Here is a 24842-nt window from a genome sequence, read left to right as displayed (position 1 = left end):
TGCGGATTTTTTTGGATTACCCGTAAAGCAAAAAGTGCAGAGGATACTGGAAGTCTGCAGAGGGATTTGGATAGGCTAAGTGAATGGGCTAGGGTCTGGCAGATGGAATACAATGTTGACAAATGTGAGGTTATCCATTTTGGTAGGAATAACAGCAAAAGGGATTATTATTTAAATGATAAAATATTAAAACATGCTGCTGTGCAGAGAGACCTGGGTGTGCTAGTGCATGAGTCGCAGAAAGTTGGTTTTCAGGTGCAACAGGTGATTAAGAAGACAAATGGAATTTTGTCCTTCATTGCTAGAGGGATGGAGTTTAAGACTAGGGAGGTTCTGCTGCAATTGTATAAGGTGTTAGTGAGGCCACACCTGGAGTATTGTGTTCAGTTTTGGTGTCCTTACTTGAGAAAGGACGTACTGGCACTGGAGGGTGTGCAGAGGAGATTCACTAGGTTAATCCCAGAGCTGAAGGGGTTGGATTACGAGGAGAGGTTGAGTAGACTGGGACTGTACTCGTTGGAATTTAGAAGGATGAGGGGGGATCTTATAGAAACATATAAGATTATGAAGGGAATAGATAGGATAGATGCAGGCAGGTTGTTTCCACTGGCGGGTGAAAGCAGAACTAGGGGGCATAGCCTCAAAATAAGGGGAAGTAGATTTAGGACTGAGTTTAGGAGGAACTTCTTCACCCAAAGGGTTGTGAATCTATGGAATTCCTTGCCCAGTGAAGCAGTAGAGGCTCCTTCATTAAATGTTTTTAAGATAAAGATAGATAGTTTTTTGAAGAATAAAGGGATTAAGGGTTATGGTGTTCGGGCCGGAAAGTGGAGCTGAGTCCACAAAAGATCAGCCATGATCTAATTGAATGGCGGAGCAGGCTCGAGGGGCCAGATGGCCTACTCCTGCTCCTAGTTCTTATGTTCTTAGGGAGCCTATAGTTACCCATTGCTTTCCCCATGCCAATGCCTCAGCCAATCAGAGTTGACTTGCCAGTCAATCAGTGCCCTTTTCTCCTTTAGTATAATTTCTTGTGATTGTTTGAAATTTGGTATTTTTGTGTTTGTCTTGATGAGTGCAAGCTGAAAAGCTTCGGCGACTTGTCTCTCTTTTCAGGAAGATTTAGTTCTCTCTTGTCGTTACTTCTTTCTCCCCATCAGCTGAAGATTTTCAACCTTTGCCGCAGTTCATGTTAAGCTTGTTTTGGGGTGGGGTATCCCAGGCAGGCGGGAGTTGAGGTCCACAATCAGATGAGCCATGATCTTATTGAATGGTCCTGCAGACTCGAGGGGCCGAGTGGCCGACTCCTGCTCTCGTATGTTGTTAAACATTCTTTCATGAGCTGCAGGCATCACTGGACAGGTCAACATTTATTGCCCATCCCTACTTGCCTCTGAGAAGCTGGCGGTGAGCTGCCTTCTTGAACCGCTGCAGTCCGTGAGGTGTAGGGACACCCACTGTGCTGTTAGGGAGGACGTTCCAGGATTTTACGACAGTGGAGGTACGGCTGATATATTTCCAAGTCAGGATGATGAGTGTCATGGAGGGGAACCTCCAGCTGGTGGGATTCCCAGGTATCTGCTGCCCTTGTCCTTCTAGATGGTCGAGGCCTTTTTGACTCAGGGATGAGTTCACCATTGACTGAAATAGTTTGCAACCTGACAGTACATGCTTTCCATAGTCTACCCAGTCAATGCCGTGTTAGTGTCGGCCCATAATCTCAGGCTGGCCAACGGCTCAGAGTCGAAGCGCTCAATGACCACTCTTGTCTCATTTTGAATCCATGCGATTGTGATATTCCCCTGTGGCTCATTGTTGGGACATGTGTGGCAGTGAAATGATCCCATGTTATCCGTCTGTGCACCATATCTGTAGTCCTGTCTGTTGTTTAAAGACTTCAGTTCCCCTTAGCCCAGGGTCCAGGAATGTTTGTGCCGATTACAAACAGCAAACAAGAGGTAATCTGACAACCTGTTATATTCCCGTTGGTATTTTAGAAGCACACCCACAGTGACTTGGACAATGTTGGGACTGACAATGGCATAATTCTCTCCGGTATCACTGGTTGAGAGAGAGCTCATTGTTGGGGATTACCTGTGTGCTGGCATCAGATGAGAGCAGAATCATGCTCCACTGTGAAGCTTTCAGTAGCTGAATAGGCTGTTTAGACTGGGGTTTTCCCTCTACTCCTGCGAGACACCAGCACTTGGGCATTGATAGAACCACAGCACCCCACAGTTCAACAGGGCTGAAGCAAATATCTGTCGAATGAGACAAATCCAATTCCTCCAACGCCAAAGGGTTGGTTTTTTAAAAAATATTTTTTATTTATATTTTTCTAATTAGTTTTTCCAATCAAGTGGCAATTTAGCATGGCCAATCAACGTACATTGCACATGATGTGGAGATGCTGGCGTCGGACTGGGGTGGGCACAGTAAGAAATCTTACAACACCAGGTTAAAGTCCAGCAGGTTTGTTTCAAATCACTAGCTTTCGGAGCGCTGCTCCTTCCTCAGGTGAACGAAGAGGTATGTTCCAGAAGCACTTATAGCCAAGTTCCGCACACATGAGTGCGGCCTCAACAGGGACCTGGGATTCATGTCGCATTACGTTCACCCCCCACCAACTGGCCTGGGTTTGCGAAATCCTACCAACTGCCCTGGTTTGAGACAATTCACACCTCTTTAACCTGGGGTTACCCCTCTCTCTGGATCTGTAAAGACTTAATTACCTGTAAATGCTCGCATTCAAAGCATTGTCTGGCATCTTTGAATTTGTCTATATATATGTTTCTGGAACCTACCTCTTCATTCACCTGAGTAAGGAGCAGTGCTCCGAAAGCTCATTGCACATAGAATTTATCATAGAATCATACAATGCAGAAGGAGGCCATTCGGCCCATCGAGTCTGCTGGCCCTTGGAAAGAGAACCCACACCTCCACACCATCTCCATAACCCAGTAACCCCCACCTAACCTTTTGGACACTAAGGGGCAATTTAGTGTGGCCAATCCACCTACCTTGCACATCTTTGGGTTGTGGGGGTGAAACCCACGCAGACACGGGGAGAACGTGCAAACTCCACACGGGCAGTGACCCAGAGCCGGGATCGAACCTGGGACCTCAGCGCCGTGAGGCAGCAATGCTAACCACTGCACCACCGTGCTGCCCCGAACTTGCACATCTTTAACCGTGGGAGGAAACCGGAGCACCCGGAGGAAACCCACGTAGACACGGGGAGAACGTGCAGACTCCGCACAGGCAGTCACCCAAGGCCGGAATTGAACCCAGTATCCTGGAGCTGTGAGGCATTAGTGCTAACCACTGTGCCACCCTTTGGGTTGTGGGAGTGAGACCCACGCAGACACGGGGAGAATGTGCAAACTCCACACGGATAGTGACCCGGAGCCGGGATCGAACCCGGGTACTCGGCGGCGCGAGTCAGAAGTGCTAACCACTGCGCCACCGTGCTGCCCTAGAGTTGTTAACGCTGAGGGTGAATTGGGAGAGTCGAGATGAGTAAATGTTCAGTGGAAAACATCCAGAATCACGGGTAAAACACGTGGGTCAGTTAACAGTAAACGTCAAATTATCTTTTTATGGAAGAGCTCACTGTTCACATGGTTATCGAACGCAGGAGAAACCTTTATCCAACTGTTAGCTCCGGACTGTATGTGTCTCTGTAAATCAGCCACAACTCCTAATGTCACTGGCTATCCAGTTTGGTAACGGAAACATAATGATTATGTTCAATAAATGCGTCACAGGCACAGGGAGCTCAGTTACCAGCTGCAATACTGAGAGAAATCAGTCAAGGACTCTGAATGTGGCCACAACCCCCCTGTCCCTTTTTCACACTGGTTCTCTCTCACAAAGTATTTTCAGTTGCCAGCACCCTCGCCTCTGGGGCGCCAGGTTGTGGGTTCAAGTCCCACCCCAGGGTTTGAGTGCCAAACCCGAGGCTGCCGTTCCAAAGCAGGGATGTGGGGCTGCCAGTGGCCACCTTCTTTCAGATGAGAGGCTAAACTGAGGCTCCAGCTGCCTGCTCGGGTCAGAAAAAAACCCCAGGGCTCTATTTTGGTTAGGAGCACGGAGGTTCCGCCTGGGGCCAGGACGTTGTGTGAAAATTAGCGGCTGTATTTCTACAGTCCAACAATGGTTGTACCTCAAAAGTACCTAATTGTCTGTAAGATGTTTTGAGGTGTCCAGTGGCTGTGACGAGTGCTATATAAATGCACCTCTTTCCCATTCTGTTCGTACAGACAGTACGGTAGTACAGTGGTTAGCACAGCTGCCTCACAGCGCCAGGGACCCGGGTTCCATTCCGGCCTCGGGTGACTGTCTGTGTGGAGTTTACCCTTTCTTCCCCGTGTCTGCGTGGGTTTCCTCCGGGTGCTCCAGTTTCCTCCCACCGTCCAAAGATGTGCAGGTTGGGTGGATTAGCCATGCTAAATTGCCCATTAGTGTCCAAACGTTAGGCGGGGTTACTGGGATAGGCAAGGGAGGGGCCTAGGTAGGGTGCTCTTTCGGAGGGTTGTTGCAGACTCGATGGGCTGAATGGCCTCCTGCTGAGCTATACGTATTCTATAAAGAAACAGGCCATTCGGCCCGAAAGGTCTATGCTGGTGTTTATACTGGCCTCCATGCATACCTAGCTTCCCTTCAACTCCTCTTTCTGAAACAGCGAGAGGCCACATTCGCCGCCACTCCTGAGGACCACACGGTAAAGTAACACATTGATTAAGAGGTACAGCTTCAAATAGGAACAGTCAGTTTCTGACACACAGTATCGATCTATTTAGCAATCTCAGAGGGGATTGATTCTGCGTCCAGCTGATCAATAGCGGACTGCCCTGAAACAGTCTCATCTGTAATGAGCCTGGACTTGCTGTTTCTCTGAATAACCCATAATATGTCACGGTGCGGAGCAAACGAGAAATCTTTCTTTTGATCTTTTCGATGCAATAGCTTGCTAGGACACAATTTGAATATCGCTGAATAGAGAGACCTGTTGCTGAATCTTTTCACCTTGCGCTCTTCGGGACAAATACAAGAACACCAAATTTTAAGCAATCGCAACAATTTACCGTACAGCTGAGAAGGAGTGCTGATTGGCTGGCAAGTCAATTCGGATTGGCTGAGGTGTTACCCTGGAGAAATCAATGGGGAAATATGGGCTCCCCAAACTCCTGGGAAATTCAAAAAAGGCGCAAGGCTTGAACATATTCCTTTTGTTTGCAGAAAGCAGCCCCTGTGTATAAATGTATGCTACTCCGAGCAAGTGTAAATGAGCCATGTGACAAGCTCGACTGATCAAATTACCAGCCTCCCCGAACAGGCGCCGGAATGTGGCGACTAGGGGCTTTTCACAGTAACTTCACTTGAAGCCTACTTGTGACAATAAGCGATTTTCATTTCATTTCATTTCATAAATTGCCCTTAGTGTCCAAAATTACCCTTAGTGTTGGGTGGGGTTACTGGGTTATGGGGATAGGGTGGAGGTGTTGACCTTGGGTAGGGTGCTCTTTCCAAGAGCCGGTGCAGACTCGATGGGCTGAATGGCCTCCTTCTGCACTGTAAATTCTATGTCCCCGGCACAATCTCTGTTCCCTCCCTGGGCTTTTTTCCAAAACATTGTTTAGTTGGCAAGTTTGAAATTGTGTGTGTGTGTGTCTGCCTGTCTGTGTGTGTCTGTCTGTATGTAAATGTGTGTATCTGTGCGTGTGTCTGTACGTGTATGTATCTGCATGTGTATTTGTATCTCCGTATGTCTGTGTGAGTGTGCCTAAGTTTGATTGTGATGTGTGTCTGTGTGTTTTTATATGTGTGTTAGTGTGTGTGTCTATGTGTCTGTCTGTGTGTCTGTGAATGTGTGTGTTTATGTATGTGTCTTTGTGTGAGCACGTCTGTGTGAGTGAGGTCTGTGTGTGTCTGTGTGAGTGTGTGTCTATGTCTGTGTGAGTCATTATGTGAGTATGTCAGTGTGTGTGTTTATGTATATGTATCTGCGTGTGTCTCTCTGTGTGATTGTGATGTGTTTTTGTGTGTCTGTGTGTTTATGTATGTGTCTGTGTGTGTGTATATCTATGTGTGTGTCTGAGTGTGTGTGAGTCTGTGTGTGTTTATGTCCCTATGTGTCTCTGTGTCTATGTATTTGTGTGTGTGTGTCGGTGTGTGTCTGTGTGAGCGTGTGTGCCTTCGTGTTTTTTACTAGTGGACGGGTGGAGGGCTGGCCACTCAGCCCATCGAGCCTGTTCCACCAGCCCACTCAGTGTGGCCATGGCTTACCCAACCCGGGATGACCGCCCCTGTCCCTCAACACCCTTGGTTGCCGAAAACCTCAGATTGAAAGTGAGCGATTAGCCCGGCATCAATTGCCATTTGTGGAAGTGAGTTTGGATCTCGGACGCAGGGTTGAGTGGAGAGGGGGGTCCCCGGGGTGGTGTCCTCTACACTTTCTGCACAGTACGTACAGCGCCTGGAGACAAAGGGAGAAAACTGGACTGGAGGGCAGGAAAGTGCGAAATTACAAACTTGCAGAATGCTTTGTGCCGAAAGTGAAATTATTTCCTTCATTAAAATGCCAGCTTATGATTAATGACCTTATTAGCATTAATATTACATTCCAGTAGTTTACAAAGCCAGCTTCGCCGAAATGATGAGCATTGCAAAACTCCGGCTGACTCTTGTGTTTTTTTTTGTAGGTTCTCCTTTATAATGCAAAAATTACGGAACGTAGAGTTCTGACCGAGTGCTCAGCGGGGAGTTCAGGCGGGGACGGCGACATTGCGCATCTGTATAGCGCCGTTAACATCCTAAAATATCCCCACGGCACTTTATCAATCAAACCCTGACACCGAACGCTAATTGAAACTGGGAGTAGGTGTTGAGCACCATCTTTCGGGGAGTGGGGGAGAGGCGGAGAGAAGGGATTATTTTTCGCCATGTAGTTTGGTTCAGGGCCTGGCTGAATTTCGCCAACTCTTCTGAAAGGTCACCCCCTCTTTCCCCGACAGAGTTCGTGAGTATCCCATTGTTACGGACATGAGGGGAGGGAGTTTAATTTAAACAGCCCCGATTTCTCCTCCCGTCACCCGTCTTGTGAGCAGAAAGTTATTTTTGATTTGCTTCCCCCTTTTATAAATATTTCCCAACTCCATGGATATGATGTGATCTAATTTCTATTAATAACTCCACAGCCAACTCGGGAGAGGGTGAACTCAGAGGGTTAGTTTATTCAAACACATTCGCATGCGGGAAGACTGCACGTAGCCCCTGTGCAGTCGTACAATAAAAGGGAAGGACAAAGAAAGCAAGATTTACAGGGCAAAGACCACAGGGAAAATAATTATTGTTTCATGTGAGTCCAGAGGTCAGAATCAAAGTCCAATGGTGTATTCATTCGCTGAGGTCAGCAGGTTGAAAACTGATGCTGGATAATTCACTTTTACAGTAGACTTGACTTCCACGATGAGGTAGGGATGCGGAGATTAATTAGTCTTGTAAGCAATGGCTTAGACGTTCAGAAGTGTAAGTAAAAACAGTGTGGGCGGGGGCCAAGCATTCAAACCTGGCCAGAGTCCCTTTTTCTCTGCTGCTGCTTGGTAGATGGAAAGATGGCAGACTAAGTTCTGGCAATAATACAGGTCCCAGCAACTAGGAGGGGTCATGTCACACGGCTCTCATCTCTCCGCTTTGGCTTTGACAAATGGTGAATATCCCTTTGTCTGACGTTGTTAATGTTCCAACCATTAAGAATTTATGGTTAAATTCCACCAATGGCCAATGGTGAATTGCTGGAAATCCCGTTGGGGGGAGGTGGGTGTTGGGCGGCAGTGGGGAGGGGGTAAGGAGTGTAAAACCCCGGCCATTGTCTTCGGATTGAGATGTTCAACTGAGGTCCTATCTGCCTTCTTGGATGGATCTCGAAAAGCCCACGGCCAGCATTCCACAGGGGAGCCGGGATAGCTATTCCCAATGTCCGGAACTAATATTCCCCTCCTTAGCCAGCCCCCAGTATGGATTGGCCGTTTGCCTAGACGGCTGTGAGTGGGAGCTTGCCATGCACGGGAAACTGGCTGGGTGTATAACTGCAGTCACTGTAAGTGAAATGCTGTCAGACATTTTGCTAACGGAAGTCTTTGAGGAGGGTCCATAACGCAGGAGAACTTGGTGAGACAGAACGAAGCTGCTTCCAATAATCGCTTCTCCGCACGTTGCTGCCCTCCAGGCAGGGTTCCGAGTCCCAGGCACGTCTACATTTCCCCTTGTTCTAGGAATTAAGTCTTTATTTTTGGTGAAGGTTGCTGCATTTCTATGGTTACAACAGGTGGACTTGTTTTTATTGATTCCCGACACGCTTTGAAGAATAAACAAAGCCAGTGGGATCAGTAATCTGTGCCTGATTTTGGATCAGTTTATTATCCTCTAATTGACTGTATTTTATACGTTTAAGCTTCTTGCTTCAGGGTTAAGCATGTATGACTTTCAAACAGGAGACAGAGGGTAAGCTCTGAATTTCAGGCAAGGAGCTAGGAGGGGATGCTGACACATAGACACACACGCACATGCATGTCCACAAATACGCGCGTGTGCCCACAGACACACACGTGTGCCCACAGACACACAAGCATATGCCCACAGACACACATGTGCACACAGTCACACACACATGCCCACACACACACACACATGCCCACGGACACACATGTGCACCTACAGTCACACGCACACATGCCCACAGGCACACACACACACATGCCCACAGGCACAACACACATGCCCACAGGCACACACTTGCACACACAGGAACACACAGAGTCATAGAGACACATCCACACCGATACAGACATGCAGAAAGACACAAGCCCAAACACACACACTTAAATAGACTCATACAAATACACGCAGACAGAAACACACACACACACCGTCACGCATGCACAGACACATGCACGCACAAACACATAGACACAGACAGACATACACACAGACAAGCACCACATGCTGCTACAGCTGGGGTGACAGTGAAGTAGTGCTATTGTCACTGGACTAGTAATCCAGAGAACCAGGGTAATGCTCTGAGGTCCTGGGTTCAAATCCCACCATGGCAGATTGTAAAATTTGAATTCAATAAATCTGGAATTAAAAATCTAATGATGAAATGAAACCATTGTCGATTGTGGTAAAAACCCACCTGGTTCACTAATGTCCTTTAGGGAAGGAAATCTGCCGTCCTTACCCGGTCTGGCCTACATGGAGGATGCAACCTCTACCATTATCCAGTTACATACGTGGGATATCATTCGTTGGGCCGGGGGAGGATGGTACAGTGCATCTCCGATTGCCTTACTGAACAATAATAGACAAAACCCTGCTGGCGATCAAACAGAATCCCAGGCAGAAAGCTTCAAAGGGTTTATGCTGCGGGGTGTAACACCCCTTCCGAAGGCCCAAAGCAGTGTAACAGAGCAGGGCCAAGGGGGGGGGGGGACTCAAAGCAGTTTTCATTATGGATACAACAGTGCTGAGAGCTCACTCTACGTAAAATATATAAATATCATCGTGGTTGATTTGGTAAGTTTAGAAACTCGACAATTATCTTTCAAAATGGCCGACGCGATGTCCGGCGGTGACCCTCGACCAATAAAGGCTATTTGGTAGTATCACAGCACCTTGTGCCTCGTTACCTCTGAAGAGACGCTAACGGCCTCTTGGGCTGCAGAGACCAAATTCAATGGCAACTATACCAAGGTCATCTGCATTTCAGAACCCGGCCAACCAGGTTACCACTAGCCTGCCAGGACAAATAGCCCTTCAACCTTTTCAAATTCGCGCTAAATTGCCCCTTAATTGGAAAAAAAATAATTGGGTACTCTAAATTTATTTTTATTTTATTTATTTAATTAATTAATTTTAAAATTAGAGTACCCAATTAATTTTTTCTAATTAAGGGGCAGTTTAGCGTGGCTAATCCACCTACCCTGCACATCTTTTTGGGTTGTGGAGGCGAAACCCACGCAGACACAGGGAGAATGTGCAAACTCCACACGGACAGTGACCCAGAGCCGGGATCAAACCTGGGACCTCGGCGCCGTGAGGCAGCTGTGCTAACCACTGTGCCACTGTGCTACCCTAAATTTATTTTTATAAAATTATTTTTAAAAAGGTTCTCAGAATGATGAAATTGGAGCCTTTTTAGGAAAACCTCCAGTGGTTTTTAATGGAAGTGAGGGGAGTGGGGGGGGGGTTCACGAGAGAGTCCGGCATTGGCCCTTTTTGGGGAAGGACTTTGGCATTATGTACCAGTCAGGCACCTAACTGGACAGTGGCAAGTCTTCACTGGGATCAAGGACCCCAGGGAGAGATGTCCCGCCTGCCAAGAGCTGCTGGCCAATCAGAGTCTAACGCTCTGGCGACACAAGACTAAATGCCCCCTGGCGGCAGCTGGTGGAATTTAAATTCAATTAATTCAAAAATTCAATTACTTAAAACCGATATTGGAAAATAATTGTTCGTCTCAGTGATGGTGACCAGGAAACTATCATCGATTGCCGTAAAAACCCATCTGGTTCACTAATGTCCTTTAGGGAAGGAAATCCGCCGTCCTTACCCGGTCTGGCCGACATGTGACTCCAGACCCACAGCAATGTGGTTGACTCTGAACTGCCCTCTGAAATGGTCTCGCAAACCACTCAGTTCGAGGGCAATTAGGGGCTGGTTTAGCACAGTGGGCTAAACAGCTGGCTTGTAATGCAGAACAAGGCAGCAGCGTGGGTTCAATTCCCGTACCAGCCTCCCCGAACAGGCGCCGGAATGTGGCGACTAGGGGCTTTTCACAGTAACTTCATTGAAGCCTACTTGTGACAATAAGTGATTATTATTATTATAGGCAACAAATGCTGGCCTGACCAACGATGCCCGCATCTCCTAAAATAATTTTTAATAATTGAGGGAGGGCGGATGGAAAAATGCAGAGCTGGAAAAAGGGAGCGAGTGGGGGAAGAAAATATTTTTGAAAATTCTCAGATGACTGAAGTGTTGCAGCACGGCGGCGCAGCGGTTAGCACTGCTGCCTCACGGCGCCGAGGACCCAGGTTCGAATCCCGGCTCTGGGTCACTGTCCGTGTGGAGTTTGCACATTCTCCCCGTGTCTGCGTGGGTTTCACCCCCACAACGCAAAGATGTGCAGGGTAGGTGGATTGGCCACGCTAAACTGCCCCGAAATTGGAAAACATTAATTGGGTACTCTAAATTTTTTTAAAAAGTTAACTGAAGTGATCATCACCACACGCTCACACTGACACAATCACACGTTTGCACAGTGACACACACACACTGACACACTCATATTGACACACACACACACACACTGATGCACACACTGACACACTCGTATGGATACATTCACGCACTGACACCCTCATAGTGACACACACTCAGGCACACACAGACACTAACACACTCATATTGACACACACACTGACACATTTATATTGACACACTCACATACTGATACACTCATAATGAGACGCTCACACACTGACTCATACTGATGCACTTGCACTGAACACACTCATGCACACTTGCACAGACACTAATTTTCCCACTGACACACTCCCATGCACTGACTCCCACAGATGCATTCAATCACGCACACACAAACACACACACACACAGTCAGACTACACACACGCATGTACACATGTCAGACACACGTTTCCTGGAAGAGTTATGTGAACCATTTTGTTGAACATTCCTGCTCCACTGTCTGCTTTCCTCTACCCAAATATCAGGAATGCCTTTGGGGCATCTTCAGAGAACCGGAGATTCCAGAGATTCCGCGCTCTTTTGTTTATTCAGTCAGACCTGACAGAGCTGCCAGGAACTTCCCGAGTCGCTCTGAGCAAAGAAACCCTTCCCAGCCCTGCTCCGGAGGCCGAGTAACTCTTCACAGTGTCTGTGTCTACACCTGTGACTGTCGTTCGCGAGACTGGGCCCCCGTCAGTGGGTCTGCTCCTGGGCAATCTGGGAAAAATACCACGAATCGGGAAAGATCCTGCAGCTTTCATTACAAAGAACAAAGAACAAAGAAATGTACAGCACAGGAACAGGCCCTTCGGCCCTCCAGGCCCGTGCCGACCATGCTGCCCGAATAAACTACAATCTTCTACACTCCCTGGGTCCGTATCCCTCTATTCCCATCCTATTCATGTATTTGTCAAGGTGCCCCTTAAATGTCCCTATCGTCCCTGCTTCCACCACCTCCTCCGGTAGCGAGTTCCAGGCACCCACTACCCTCTGTGTAAAAAATTTGCCTCGTACATCTCCTCTAAACCTTGCCCCTCGCACCTTAAACCTATGCCCCCTAGTAATTGACCCCTCTACCCCGGGTAAAAGCCTCTGACTATCCACTCTATCTATGCCCCTCATAATTTTGTAGACCTCTATCAGGTCGCCCCTCAACCTCCGTCGTTCCAGTGAGAACAAACCGAGTTTATTCAACCGCTCCTCATAGCTAATGCCCTCCATACCAGGCAACATTCTGGTAAATCTCTTCTGCACCCTCGCTAAAGCCTCCACATCCTTCTGGTAGTGTGGCGACCAGAATTGAACACTATACTCCAAGTGTGGCCTAACTAAGGTTCGATACAGCTGCAACATGACTTGCCAATTCTTATACTCAATGCCCCGGCCAATGAAGGCCGCATGATGTATGCCTTCTTGACTACCTTCTCCACGTGTGTTGCCCCTTTCAGTGACCTGTGGACCTGTACACCTAGACCTCTCTGACTTTCAATACTCTTGAGGGTTCTACCATTCACTGTATATTCCCTACCTGCATTAGACCTTCCAAAATGCATTACCTCACATTTGTCCGGATTAAACTCCATCTGCCATCTCTCCGCCCAAGTCTCCAAACAATCTAAATCCTGCTGTATCCTCTGACAGTCCTCATCGCTATCCGCAATTCCACTAACCTTTGTGTCGTCTGCAAACTTACTAATCAGACCAGTTACATTTTCCTCCAAATCATTTATATATACGACAAAGAGCAAAGGTCCCAGCACTGATCCCTGCGGAACACCACTGGTCACAGCCCTCCAATTAGAAAAGCATCCTTCCATTGCTACTCTCTGCCTTCTATGACCTAGCCAGTTCTGTATCCACCTTGTCAGCTCACCCCTGATCCCGTGTGACTTCACCTTTTGTACTAGTCTACCATGAGGGACCTTGTCAAAGGCCTTACTGAAGTCCATATAGACAACATCCACTGCCCTACCTGCATCAATCATCTTAGTGACCTCCTCGAAAAACTCTATAAGTTAGTGAGTCACGACCTCCCCTTCACAAAACCATGCTGCCTCTCACTAATACGTCCATTTGCTTCCAAATGGGAGTAGATCCTGTCTTGAAGAATTCGCTCCAGTAATTTCCCTACCACTGAAGTAAGGCTAACCGGCCTGTAGTTCCCTGGATTATCCTTGCTACCTTTCTTAAACAGAGGAACAACATTGGCTATTCTCCAGTCCTCCGGGACATCACCTGAAGACAGTGAGGATCCAAAGATTTCTGTCAAGGCCTCAGCAATTTCCTCTCCAGCCTCCTTCAGTATTCTGGGGTAGATCCCATCAGGCCCTGGGGACTTATCTACCTTAATATTTTTTAAGATGTCCAACACCTCGTCTTTTTGGATCTCAATGTGACCCAGGCTATCTCCACACCCTTCTCCAAACTCAACATCTACCAATTCCTTCTCTTTGGTGAATACTAATGCAAAATATTCATTTAGTACCTCACCCATTTCCTCTGGCTCCACACATAGATTCCCTTGCCTATCCTTCAGTGGGCCAACCCTCTCCCTGGTTACCCTCTTGCTTTTTATGTTCGTGTAAAAAGCCTTGGGATTTTCCTTAACCCAATTTGCCAATTACTTTTCGTGACCCCTTCTAGCCCTCCTGACTCCTTGCTTAAGTTCCTTCCTACTTTCCTTATATTCCACACAGGCTTCGTCTGTTCCCAGCCTTTTGGCCCTGACAAATGCCTCTTTTTCTTTTTGACGAGGCCTACAATATCTCTCATTATCCAAGGTTCCCGAAAATTGCCGTATTTATCCTTCTTCCTCACAGGAACATGCCGGTCCTGAATTCCTTTCAACTGACACTTGAAAGCCTCCCACATGTCAGATGTTGATTTGCCCTCAAATATCCGCCCCCAATCTAGGTTCTTCAGTTCCCGCCTAATATTGTTATAATTAGCCTTCCCCCAATTTAGCACATTCACCCTAGGACCACTCTTATCCTTGTCCACCAGCATTTTAAAACATACTGAATTATGGTCACTGCTCCCGAAATGTTCCCCTACTGAAACTTCTACCACCTGGCCGGGCTCATTCCCCAATACCAGGTCCAGTACCGCCCCTTCCCTAGTTGGACTGTCGACATATTGTTTTAAGAAGCCCTCCTGGATGCTCCTTACAAACTCTGCCCCGTCTAAGCCCCTGGCACTAAGTGAGTCCCAGTCAATATTGGGGAATTTGAAGTCTCCCATCACAACAACCCTGTTGTTTTTACTCATTTCCAAAATTTGTCTACCTATCTGCTCCTCTATCTCCCGCTGGCTGTTGGGAGGCCTGTAGTAAACCCCCAACATTGTGACTGCACCCTTCTTATTCCTGATCTCTACCCATATAGCCTCACTGCCCTCTGAGGTGTCCTCCCGTAGTACAGCTGTGATATCCTCCCTAACCAGCAGCGCAACTCCGCCTCCCCTTTTACATCCCCCTCTATCCCGCCTGAAACATCTAAATCCTGGAACGTTTAGCTGCCAATCCTGCCCTTCCCTCAACCAGGTCTACGAAATGAGATTGCAACGCAAAGTTGTGTTACAGATTCCCGGACCAGTTTATTTACAAAGGCCCCGCCTTCTCAACCTTGCCCCTCGCCTGAGATGTGGTGACCCTCGGGTTAAACCACCTCCAGTCAACTCTCTCCTACAAAGGGGAAAGCAGCCTATGGTCATCCGGGATTATGGCTACTTTATGTTTAAAATTACAGATGAATGAAGATGGGTCTATTTGTCCCAGGTATAGATTTCTGTCACCTCTCTTACTAAGTTAAGGGCAGCACGGTAGCATGGTGGTTAGCACAATTGCTTCACAGCTCCAGGGTCCCAGGTTCGATTCCCGGCTTGGTTCACTGTCTGTGCGGAGTCTGCACGTTCTCCCCGTGTGTGCGTGGGTTTCCTCCGGGTGCTCCGGTTTCCTCCCACAGTCCAAAGATGTGCGGGTTAGGTGGATTGGCCATGACAAATTGCCCTTAGTGTTCAAAATTGCCCTTAGTGTTGGGTGGGGTTTCTGGGTTATGGGGATAGGGTGGAAATGTGGGCTTGGGTAGGGTGCTCTTTCCAAGAGCCGGTGCAGACTCGATGGGCCGAGTGACCTCCTTCTGCACTGTAAATTCTATGAAATCTATTGGTGTCACACTTCCTTCTGACAGTACTGGGGGAGTGCTGCACTGCATGGAGGGCCGTATTTAAGACATGTAAAATGGAGGCAGTAACAAGTTGCTGCAAAAAGGCCGCTATTTTCAAGGTGAACTGATGAATTTTCCCCAGCATCCTGGCTGATACCTATCCGTCAAATCAACATCGCTCAAAACAGACAATACAGTCAATATTTCCTTGCTGTTTGTGCGATTTTGCTGTGAAAAACAATTTTCTATCATTACATGTTGGAAGCATGAGTGTGTGTGTACAAGTGGACAAAGGTGACCTTGGGCCAGAGAGATGTTGATGGGGGGGGGGAACAGATGTTTCAAGAGAATTCGAGCAAAGACGAGATATTCTCGGTGCTAACACAATACTGCCCAGGCTCAGGGTCCCACTCGCCTATTGCACTTGTCCTTACCCCTGGGACTGTTCCTCTCCAGATTAGACACCTTTTAGGGTTAAAGTGTGGATTCCGTTGGGCAGTTAGCCATTTTGCACCAATGTCATTCCTCGACGCAGGTATTTTTCCAGCCAATAGTGTGTGTTTGTCAGTGATAGTTGAGGCAGAAACGTTAGCCCTGGTCAACCAGGCAAACGCACTCGCCGACCCCACCTCCCCCACTCTCCCCTGCCCCCTCCTCTCCAGACACTGGCACCCAATTTTCAGAATCCACTTGAACGAGGCGGTGGGGGGGGGGGTTCTGGGTTTAGTGTCGCACCTGGAAGGTGGTACCTCTGACAGTGCAGCACCTCCCTCAATTCTGCATTGGGAGTGGCCACCTAGATTTCATGCTGAAGTGGCAGGGGCGGGACTTGAACCCGTGATTCAGAGTGCGCCAGCGAGGTCCTGGGCGGGCACAGCATTGGTGGGTTGTCTGCTTTGGATCTGGAGCGTCTCTCAGATCCACCACCTCGGATTTGCGGAGCGAGAGATCGTCAAATCATCACCGTTCTAGTGGGGAGAGAGAAATTCAGGAAAGATAATCCTTTAATAAGATGAAGAAAGCTACATCGTTCTTGATTAGTGTAGAATATTAAACCTCATTATTCTACAAACTCGCGATAAACTTGAGTAAAGCAATCCGTGAAAGTGAATTGATACGTAATCGATACGGTTGGAAGTAAATTTCAATCAGTTGTGCATTTCAGCATATGTTATCCTGATAGAAACTGACTGCCCAGAAGCGAACTATTCAGCCCATCGTCGCCGTACTAAGCCTTTAAGAGAGCCCCACTACCATTTCCCCCCCCCCCCCCCCCAACCCCCAGCCTGAAAACGCTCCCTTTTTTGAAGAACTTGTCCAGTTTCTCTTTTGAAAGTTCCGGTTGAAACTCCCGAAAGGGCAGCGCATTCCTGACCCCAACAACCTACTGCGCGAAGGAATGAAATTCCCCTCCACAACCCAAAGGTGTACAGGGTAGGTGGATTGGCCACGCTAAATTGCCCCTTAATTAGAAAAAAAAAAAATTGGATACTCTAAATTTATTTAGATTGGTTCGAGTTCATGAAATGCCTCCTTTCGAGAGCTTGGCCTAACTGCAACATCCATCAGAACAGACAGAAACGCTAAATAAAATATCACGGTAATGAGATTCCAGAATGTGGTGAATTATATTTTATTTGGACAGGATCTTTAATCAACCTCGGAAAAACACACTGTACCCTGAACCGTGTTTTATCCTGACACCTGAGATGAGTAAGATTATTTTTGAAACCTTGTTCAAATAGCAAGGAAATAATTAGCTCCAGTATAGACCCATTGGAATGGGTTACTGCCATTTTCCTTATTGACAACTCGAGAGAGAGAGAGAGAGAGGTCAGGGTTCGACAGTACCAAGTCTGAAGTGGAATGGCAAGATTTATGGGCCTGTTGATTTTCGGCCTTGTGACACGGTGGGTTGGCGGCCCCACCTCTCAGCTAGGGCCGTCAGGTTCGAGTCCCGCCTCAGCACCTGGTGGCCAAGACAGGCGTGTTTACTTGTTTATTTATTTTTTAGAAATTTAGAGTACCTTATTATATTTTTTTCCAATGAAGTGGCAATTTGGCGTGGCCAATCCACCTAACCTGCACATCTTTGGGCTGTGGGGGTGGAACCCACACAAACACGGGGAGAATGTGCAAACTCCACACGGACAGTGACCCAGGGCCGGGATTCGAACCCGGGTCCTCAACGCCGTATTCCCAGTGCTAACCACTGTGCCGCCTGCCACCCCAACAGGTGTGTTTATAACGTGGCTGAATCATTATAAACTTGAATAAAGCAATCTGTGAAAGTGAATTGATACGTAATTGATATGGTTGGAAATAAATTTCAAACAGTTGTGAAGTGTGTGCATTTCAGCATATGTTATCCTGATAGAAACTGACTGCCCAGAAGGGAACCATTCAGCCCATCGTCGCCGTACTAAGCCCCCAGGAAAGCTATGGAGATCGGTGAGCGTTTGGAATCTCCACAGCTACGAATGTCTGAGTGAAGAAGGAAGTAGTACAATGAGGATTTCAACACACTCAGGATGAAGGGGGAAGGATGGGGAGAGGGAGCAAGGAAGGGGAGTTCAGAGAATTAGAAACTGTGGGAATTTTGAGAGCGAAAACATTGTAAAGGAGAAAGGTTTAAATGTTCTTGTTTGGCCCAGTGCATTGTCAGGGGGGGTTTCAAACATTCTGCCGCACCGTTCCAGACCGAACGCCGGAGGTGTCCCCGCATCCTGATTAACATTCTTCCCTCAGTCAGGGGCCTCTGGTGCGATCCAACAGCCTCGTCGGGACACCAGGTCCGGCGTGACGAGGCCGGTAAACCGCGCCCGTTATACTGTTTGTGGAATCTTGCTGTGTACCAATTGGCTGCCACATGTACCTCTGCGACAGTGACGACAGCTGACAGAAGGTTAGCCTGGGCTTGGCACCACCCCAGTGCCGTACCAAGAGGGTGCTGCGCTGTCGGAGGTGCCGCCTTTCGAGTGAGGCCTTAAGCCGAGGTCGCGACTGCCGATTTGGGTCGATGCAAAGCACTCCTGGCACTATTCTGGAAGAGCAAGGAGCCTTCTCCCTGGTGCTCTAGTCAGTGTTCCTCCCTGAATCAGCACTGGTACACCGGCCATTTATGTATTACTCCTGGGATCCTGCTGTGCAATGTGGCTGCTGCACTGTCACAAAAACAGTGGCCGCACCTCAAGATTGTGTGTTTTTATTTTCTTTCTCCCTCGGTTTGTGAGCCAGTGGTGGATCCAGCAATCCCCGCACTGCCTGAGTGTGGCTGAGTTGTCACAGTCGACACTGTCAGTTCCTGGGGAAGGAAGTGTCGTGTTTGCTGTAGAAGCAGATTAGCTGCGTCCGGAGAAAGCTGCTGAAGAATGCGGGGTCAATACTGAGTGACAACCTGTAAATGGGAAAGACAGCAAGCGATTCAGAGCAAACGCCACTGTCCTCCAGCCAACCCCCAAGCTCTTAAAGCTATGATACCATCAGAGGGAGTCACGTGTTGTGGAGGGATTTGAAGTGGTCCTAACACGGGCACAGTCCGACTGGGGGTATTGGTGGCACCCACGGTATAACAACAAGGGCAGCCTGCCTTTATGTGGCACATTTAAAAGAGTAAATTACCCCAAGACGCCGAGAGCCCGGGTTCGATCCCGGCCCCGGGTTACTATCCGTGTGGAGTGTAGCGCAACAATTACTCACTCAAGTCGAGAAGAGATGAAATCAATCGAGGCTTTATTAAGCAAGACTTGTTCCCCAGTAGCTCAGTTACAGAATGCTGCTGCTGGGAGAACTCAAGCTCTTATACTCCACCTTCAGGGCGGAGCCAGCAGGTGGCAGATCCAACCAGGACCCGGGACCTGTCAGCCAATAGCCTCTCGGCTTCACAGTCACCGTACTACCCCTAATACATACCACCACATGGAGTTTGCACATTCTCCCCGTGTCTGCGTGGGTTTCACCCCCACAGCCCAAAGCTGCGCAGGATAGGTGGATTGGCCACGCTAAATTGCCCCTTAATTGGAAAATTATAATTGGGTACTCTAAATTTATATAAAATAAAGGAAAATCATGAGGGGGGGATGTTAGTTTGTCGTAATCCAGGCACGAAGCAGAAGGAGACACGGTGCACGCAAGGCTGGGATACGAATGGAATATTGTGTCTTCCAGTTGCGCATCAGTTGATCGTCCATCCGTAGCCTCGTTCTCGTGACAGACGGTCACACTGGGTCAGTCGGATGATGTGGTAACAATGCTTATTGGTGCTCTGTAGACTTGCCCACAGCTGTGTTGCTCAGTTACTCTGATCTCAGACTGTAAATCTAGGCCGGGAATTTCCTGCTTCTCTCCTGGGATCAAATGTAATTGCCTCACCCTCATAACCTGCGACCCCCTTTTCGGGCTCTGAGACCGACTCATTTACCCAAGGGGCAATGGAGAAACGCCGTCCGCCACCTGGACCTCACCTCTCCCCGCCAGTGACCCCTGCTCACGAGGTCAGATGGCTCACCACCCTGTCACCAATTTCCCCCGTGTGACCACCCCATTTAGCCTGAATGTTAACCCATTGTTGGCTCCTCGCTGTGTGAGTGCTACAGTCCGACAGCTTGTGAGAGGTCAGACCTGCGTCGAGCTATTTCTAAACTGCTGGATTCAGCTCAGATCCAAATAAAATGCCTTTGTGATTTAGAGAAATTAGAAGGAGTTTGAGGAGCCATGTAATGATGTACATGTTATAACACCCCAGTGTTCTACAGTGACAGACCCGCCCCCACCAGTACTGTATCCCAGTGCTATACAGTGACAGACCCGTCCCCACCAGTACTGTACCCCAGTGTTATACAGTGACAGACCCGTCCCCACCAGTACTGTACCCCAGTGTTATACAGTGACAGACCCATCCCCACCAGTACTGTACCCCAGTGTTATACAGTGACAGACCAGTCCCCACCAGTACTCCACCCCAGTATTATACAGTGACAGACCCATCCCCACCAGTACTGTACCCCAGTGTTATACAGTGACAGACCCGTCCCCACCAGTACTGTACCCCAGTGTTATACAGTGACAAACCCATCTCCACCAGTACTGTACCCCAGTGTTATACAGTAACAGACCCATCCCCACCAGTACTGTACCCCAGTATTATACAGTGACAGACGCATCCCCACCAGTACTGTACCCCAGTGTTATACAGCGACAGACCCATCCCCACCAGTACTGTACTCCAGTGCTATACAGTGACAGACCCGTCCCTACAAGCACTGTGCCCCAGTGTTATACAGTAACAGACCCATCTCCACCAGTACTGTACCCCAGTGCTATACAGTGACAGACCCGTCCCCACCAGTACTGTACCCCAGTGTTATACAGTGACAGACCCATCTCCACCAGTACTGTACCCCAGTGTTATACAGTGACAGACGCATCCCCACCAGTACTGTACCCCAGTGTTATATAATGACAGACCCATCTCCACCAGTACTGTACCCCAGTGTTATACAGAGACAGACCCGTCCCCAACAGTACTATACCCCAGTGTTATACAGTGACAGACCCATCTCCACCAGTACTGTACCCCAGTGTTATACAGTGACAGACCCGTGCACACCAGTACTGAACCCCAGTGTTATACAGTGACAGACCCGTCCTCACCAGTACTGTACCCCAGTGTTATACAGTGACAGACCCATCCCCACCAGTACTGTACCCCAGTGTTATACAGTGACAGACCCATCTCCACCAGTACTGTACCCCAGTGGTATACAGCGACAGGCCCGTCCCCACCAGTACTGTACCCCAGTGTTATACAGTGACAGACACATCCCCACCAGTACTGTACCCCAGTGTTATACAGCGACAGACCCGTCCCCACCAGTACTGTACCCCAGTGTTATACAGTGACAGACCCGTCCCCACCAGTACTGTACCCCAGTGTTATATAATGACAGACCCATCTCCACCAGTACTGTACCCCAGTGTTATACAATGATAAAAATATGCAACCATGGACAACTCCAGGGATTGAAACATGGTTAATAACGCTTTTGGTGTCTAGCATGCCTGTGATGGGCTGGATGGCATTTTTGCACGTGGTAAAATCTGCAAATTCTAACAATATTCCTTCATTTTCTTGTCTGCAGGAGTAACCAGGGGTTCATGCACATGAAGCTGACTCGAACCAAAGAGAGTAAATACGTCCTGGGTCTGAACAGTCCTCCCTTTGACAGTGTACCCGAAATCATCCACTACTACGGCAGCCGTAAGCTGCCTATCAAAGGAGCAGAGCATATGTCTCTCTTGTACCCAGTGGCCATCAGAACGCTATAGCCGTCGTTCAGGCAAGTCCCACAGACACGATTTGTGCACAGATTCCTTTGTGGACACGCTCGCTCACACTCACAGACGTCCCTGCGATGGCAACCTTTGACCTTCAACGGGTGACGCTCCTCGTGCATGCTGAAAGTGACCCTGCCGAATAGCCTCAGAGTTCAGCCTCCGGATTTCCCGCCATCCCAACACACACTGCTTCCCACCGGGAGACCACGGATTATAGCACGTTCAAGGCCAGGAATGCCATCTGGAGCTTCGGAATCTTAACCAGTGACTTGTGGATTTATAAATGCTGAAACTTTTTGGAATGTTGTAGGAATCTTTGCCGACTGTATATTTATGAGGATTCTTTCCCAGTTAGGTTTTAGAGGCAGCTTTGGGTTTAGGGGTGGGGGTTGTAGCTGCTTGGGTGTGCTGGGAAAAGGCAGCCCCTGATACAGTAACCAAATCAACAAACTGGGAGGAAAAAGATGGACAAGGGTGGGGGGAATGGATAAATGGCAACCTGGTGTAATAGAACTGATCCTCTCGGAATGGGCTGAGAATCATTGAGGGAGCTTTACTCTGTATCTAACCCCGTGCTGTATCTGTCCTGGGAGTGTTTGATGGGGACAGTGTAGAGGGAGCTTTACTCTGTATCTAACCCCGTGCTGTACCTGTCCTGGGAGTGTTTGATGGGGACAGTGTAGAGGGAGCTTTACTCTGTATTTAACCCCGTGCCATACCTGTCCTGGGAGTGTTTGATGGGGACAGTGTAGAGGGAGCTTTACTCTGTATCTAACTCCGTGCTGTACCTGCCCTGGGAGTGTTTGATGGGGACAGTGTAGAGGGAGCTTTACTCTGTATCTAACCCTGTGTTGTACCTATCCTGGGTGTGTTTGATGGGGACAGTGTAGAGGGAGCTTTACTCTGTATTTAACCCCGTGCTGTACCTGTCCTGGGAGTGTTTGATGGGGACAGTGTAGAGGGAGCTTTACTCTGTATTTAACCCCGTGCTGTACCTGTCCTGGGAGTGTTTGATTGGGACAGTGTAGAGGGAGCTTTACTCTGTATCTAACCCTGTGCTGTACCTGTCCTGGGAGTGTTTGATGGGGACAGTGTAGAGGGAGCTTTACTCTGTATCTAACCCTGTGCTGTACCTGTCCTGGGAGTGTTTGATGGGGACAGTGTAGCGGGAGCTTTACTCTGTATCTAACCCCGTGCTGTACCTGTCCTCGGAGTGTTTGATGGGGACAGTGTAGAGGGAGCTTTACTCTGTATCTAACCCCGTGCTGTACCTGTCCTGGGAGTGTTTGATGGGGACAGTGTAGAGGGAGCTTTACTCTGTATCTAACCCCGTGCTGTATTGACCTTGTCCTTCACAATCACATTCCTCTATCCATTGTCATAAAAATTGACAAAACATTGCTCCTCACATTTAATTGGAGCAGGAATCTGAAGTGAGGTACATTTGGGAGAGAGAGAGATTGCTTTGCCGGATATCCAATGTTGAGTTGCCGTCTGCCATCCAAATGCATCTAACGGGCCATTGAATCAGAGTACAGATTATTGATGGCGATGCAGGGAAAGTGGCCGTTTGTTTTCTGTACTAATTTGTGAGAGTCATATATTTTAAACGTGGAACAAAGTGATGTCTTCATTGCTGACTCTTTTAGTTTTTGTAAGACAAAGTCATTTCTATATTTCCCAATTCCTGTCGTGTTTTGAAATGGTCCGAGTTGCTCTTGTCCTTTTTGTGATTCCTGACCTGTTTATTTCTCCTGTTCTCGTTCTGGCCTATTCAAACCTTCGCGATAATTTCGGAGACAGACGACACTGGGGACCATGAAGAAGGTAAATCTTTCGGGCGAAGCTGTGCAATTTAATTTAGACCTCAGGTTCATGGGTAGGGCAGGTGCAGCGGTTTTGTTACTGGACTAGTAACCCAGTCCAACACCGACACAGTTGTCTCTTTCCTGCCCTCTAAAGTGAGCATTCAGCTCTACCCAATCATTATTGGGTAACTAGTGTAGCTCGTCGGCACAGTGGGGCAGTGGTTAACGCTGTCGCCACACGACGCTGAGGACTCGGGTTCAATCCCGGCCCCGGGTCACTGTCCAAGTGGAGTTTGCACATTCTCCCTGTGTCTCCCCCCACAACCCAAAGATGTGCAGGTTAGGTGGATTGGCCACGCTAAATTGCCGCTTAATTGTGAAAAAAATAATTGGGTACTCTAAATTTATTTTAAGAAAACTAGTGTAGCGCAATAAGTGTCGACCTTGCCCGTGTATCTAATATAAAAACAAGAACCTCCGATCAGTCATATGTCATTGGGCCTACTGGCGAGGGCTTGGTACAAAAGTCTCTAGCTTGCATTTTAACTGTTGGATGAAGGTGCGCAGTTAAGGATAGGAGGGTCTCGGGTTGTCACACACTTGGATGGCTAAGGTATCAGGGTCTTTGACACCAGGTTCCAGTCAGCATTTTCTGAAGAGGAGAGGAAGAATGTGAGAGGGGAACGGGAGCACAAACCCTAAGAGTTCAAATCTCAGTGCTGCTTGAAGTTTACTCAATGCTGCCACTTGTTTAGGAAGAAGATGGGGATGACTCCTTAGGAGGGTGAACTATACTGTGGAGCCTCCTTTGGTACACTTTATTTATTAAAAATGGTAACTGATCTGCAGGAAATGTGGTTTCTGAAATGATGTATCTATGAAATAAAAACATTCTGATGCTTGTTTAAGATGATCTCACCTTTGGTTCTGGGGCAAGTGTCAGTGAGGATACATCACACAGTGTTACTGGCTTTATGTCAATGATCCCGGGCGGGATTCTCCGAGCCCTGCCCTGGGCCGGACAATCGCCGCAACCGTGCCACGCCGCCCCGACGCCGGCACGGTTCATCGGGGGGGGTGGGGCCTCCAATGAGTCTGGCCCGCGATCGGGGCCCAGCGATCGACTGACCGGCCTCTCCAGCCCCGGCCCTATTTTGTTACGCGGTCGGCCCCTGAACCCCCACACCATGCTGCTTCGGGGCCGGCGCGTTGAGGAAGTCCCCCG

The 24842-nt window shown here is 48.4% G+C and overlaps 1 protein-coding gene across 2 annotated transcripts in view; it reads left to right on the top strand.

Annotated features, from left to right (window-relative positions):
* The window catches only part of LOC140404351 (SH2 domain-containing adapter protein F-like), a 268902-nt gene extending 244377 nt beyond the window's left edge, over positions 1-24525 (top strand). For both annotated transcript variants that reach the window (XM_072492765.1, XM_072492766.1), the window contains one exon: positions 21614-24525. In XM_072492765.1, coding sequence (XP_072348866.1) covers positions 21614-21800 — 187 coding nt within the window. In that variant the 3' untranslated portion in view covers positions 21801-24525. The remainder of the gene's footprint in view (positions 1-21613) is intronic.
* Positions 24526-24842: the final 317 nt, after the last annotated feature.

The sequence above is a fragment of the Scyliorhinus torazame genome, chromosome 30, assembly GCF_047496885.1.
Source record: "Scyliorhinus torazame isolate Kashiwa2021f chromosome 30, sScyTor2.1, whole genome shotgun sequence".
Taxonomy (NCBI): Eukaryota; Metazoa; Chordata; class Chondrichthyes; order Carcharhiniformes; family Scyliorhinidae; genus Scyliorhinus; species Scyliorhinus torazame.
This window is presented reverse-complemented; position numbering and strand designations above follow the sequence as displayed.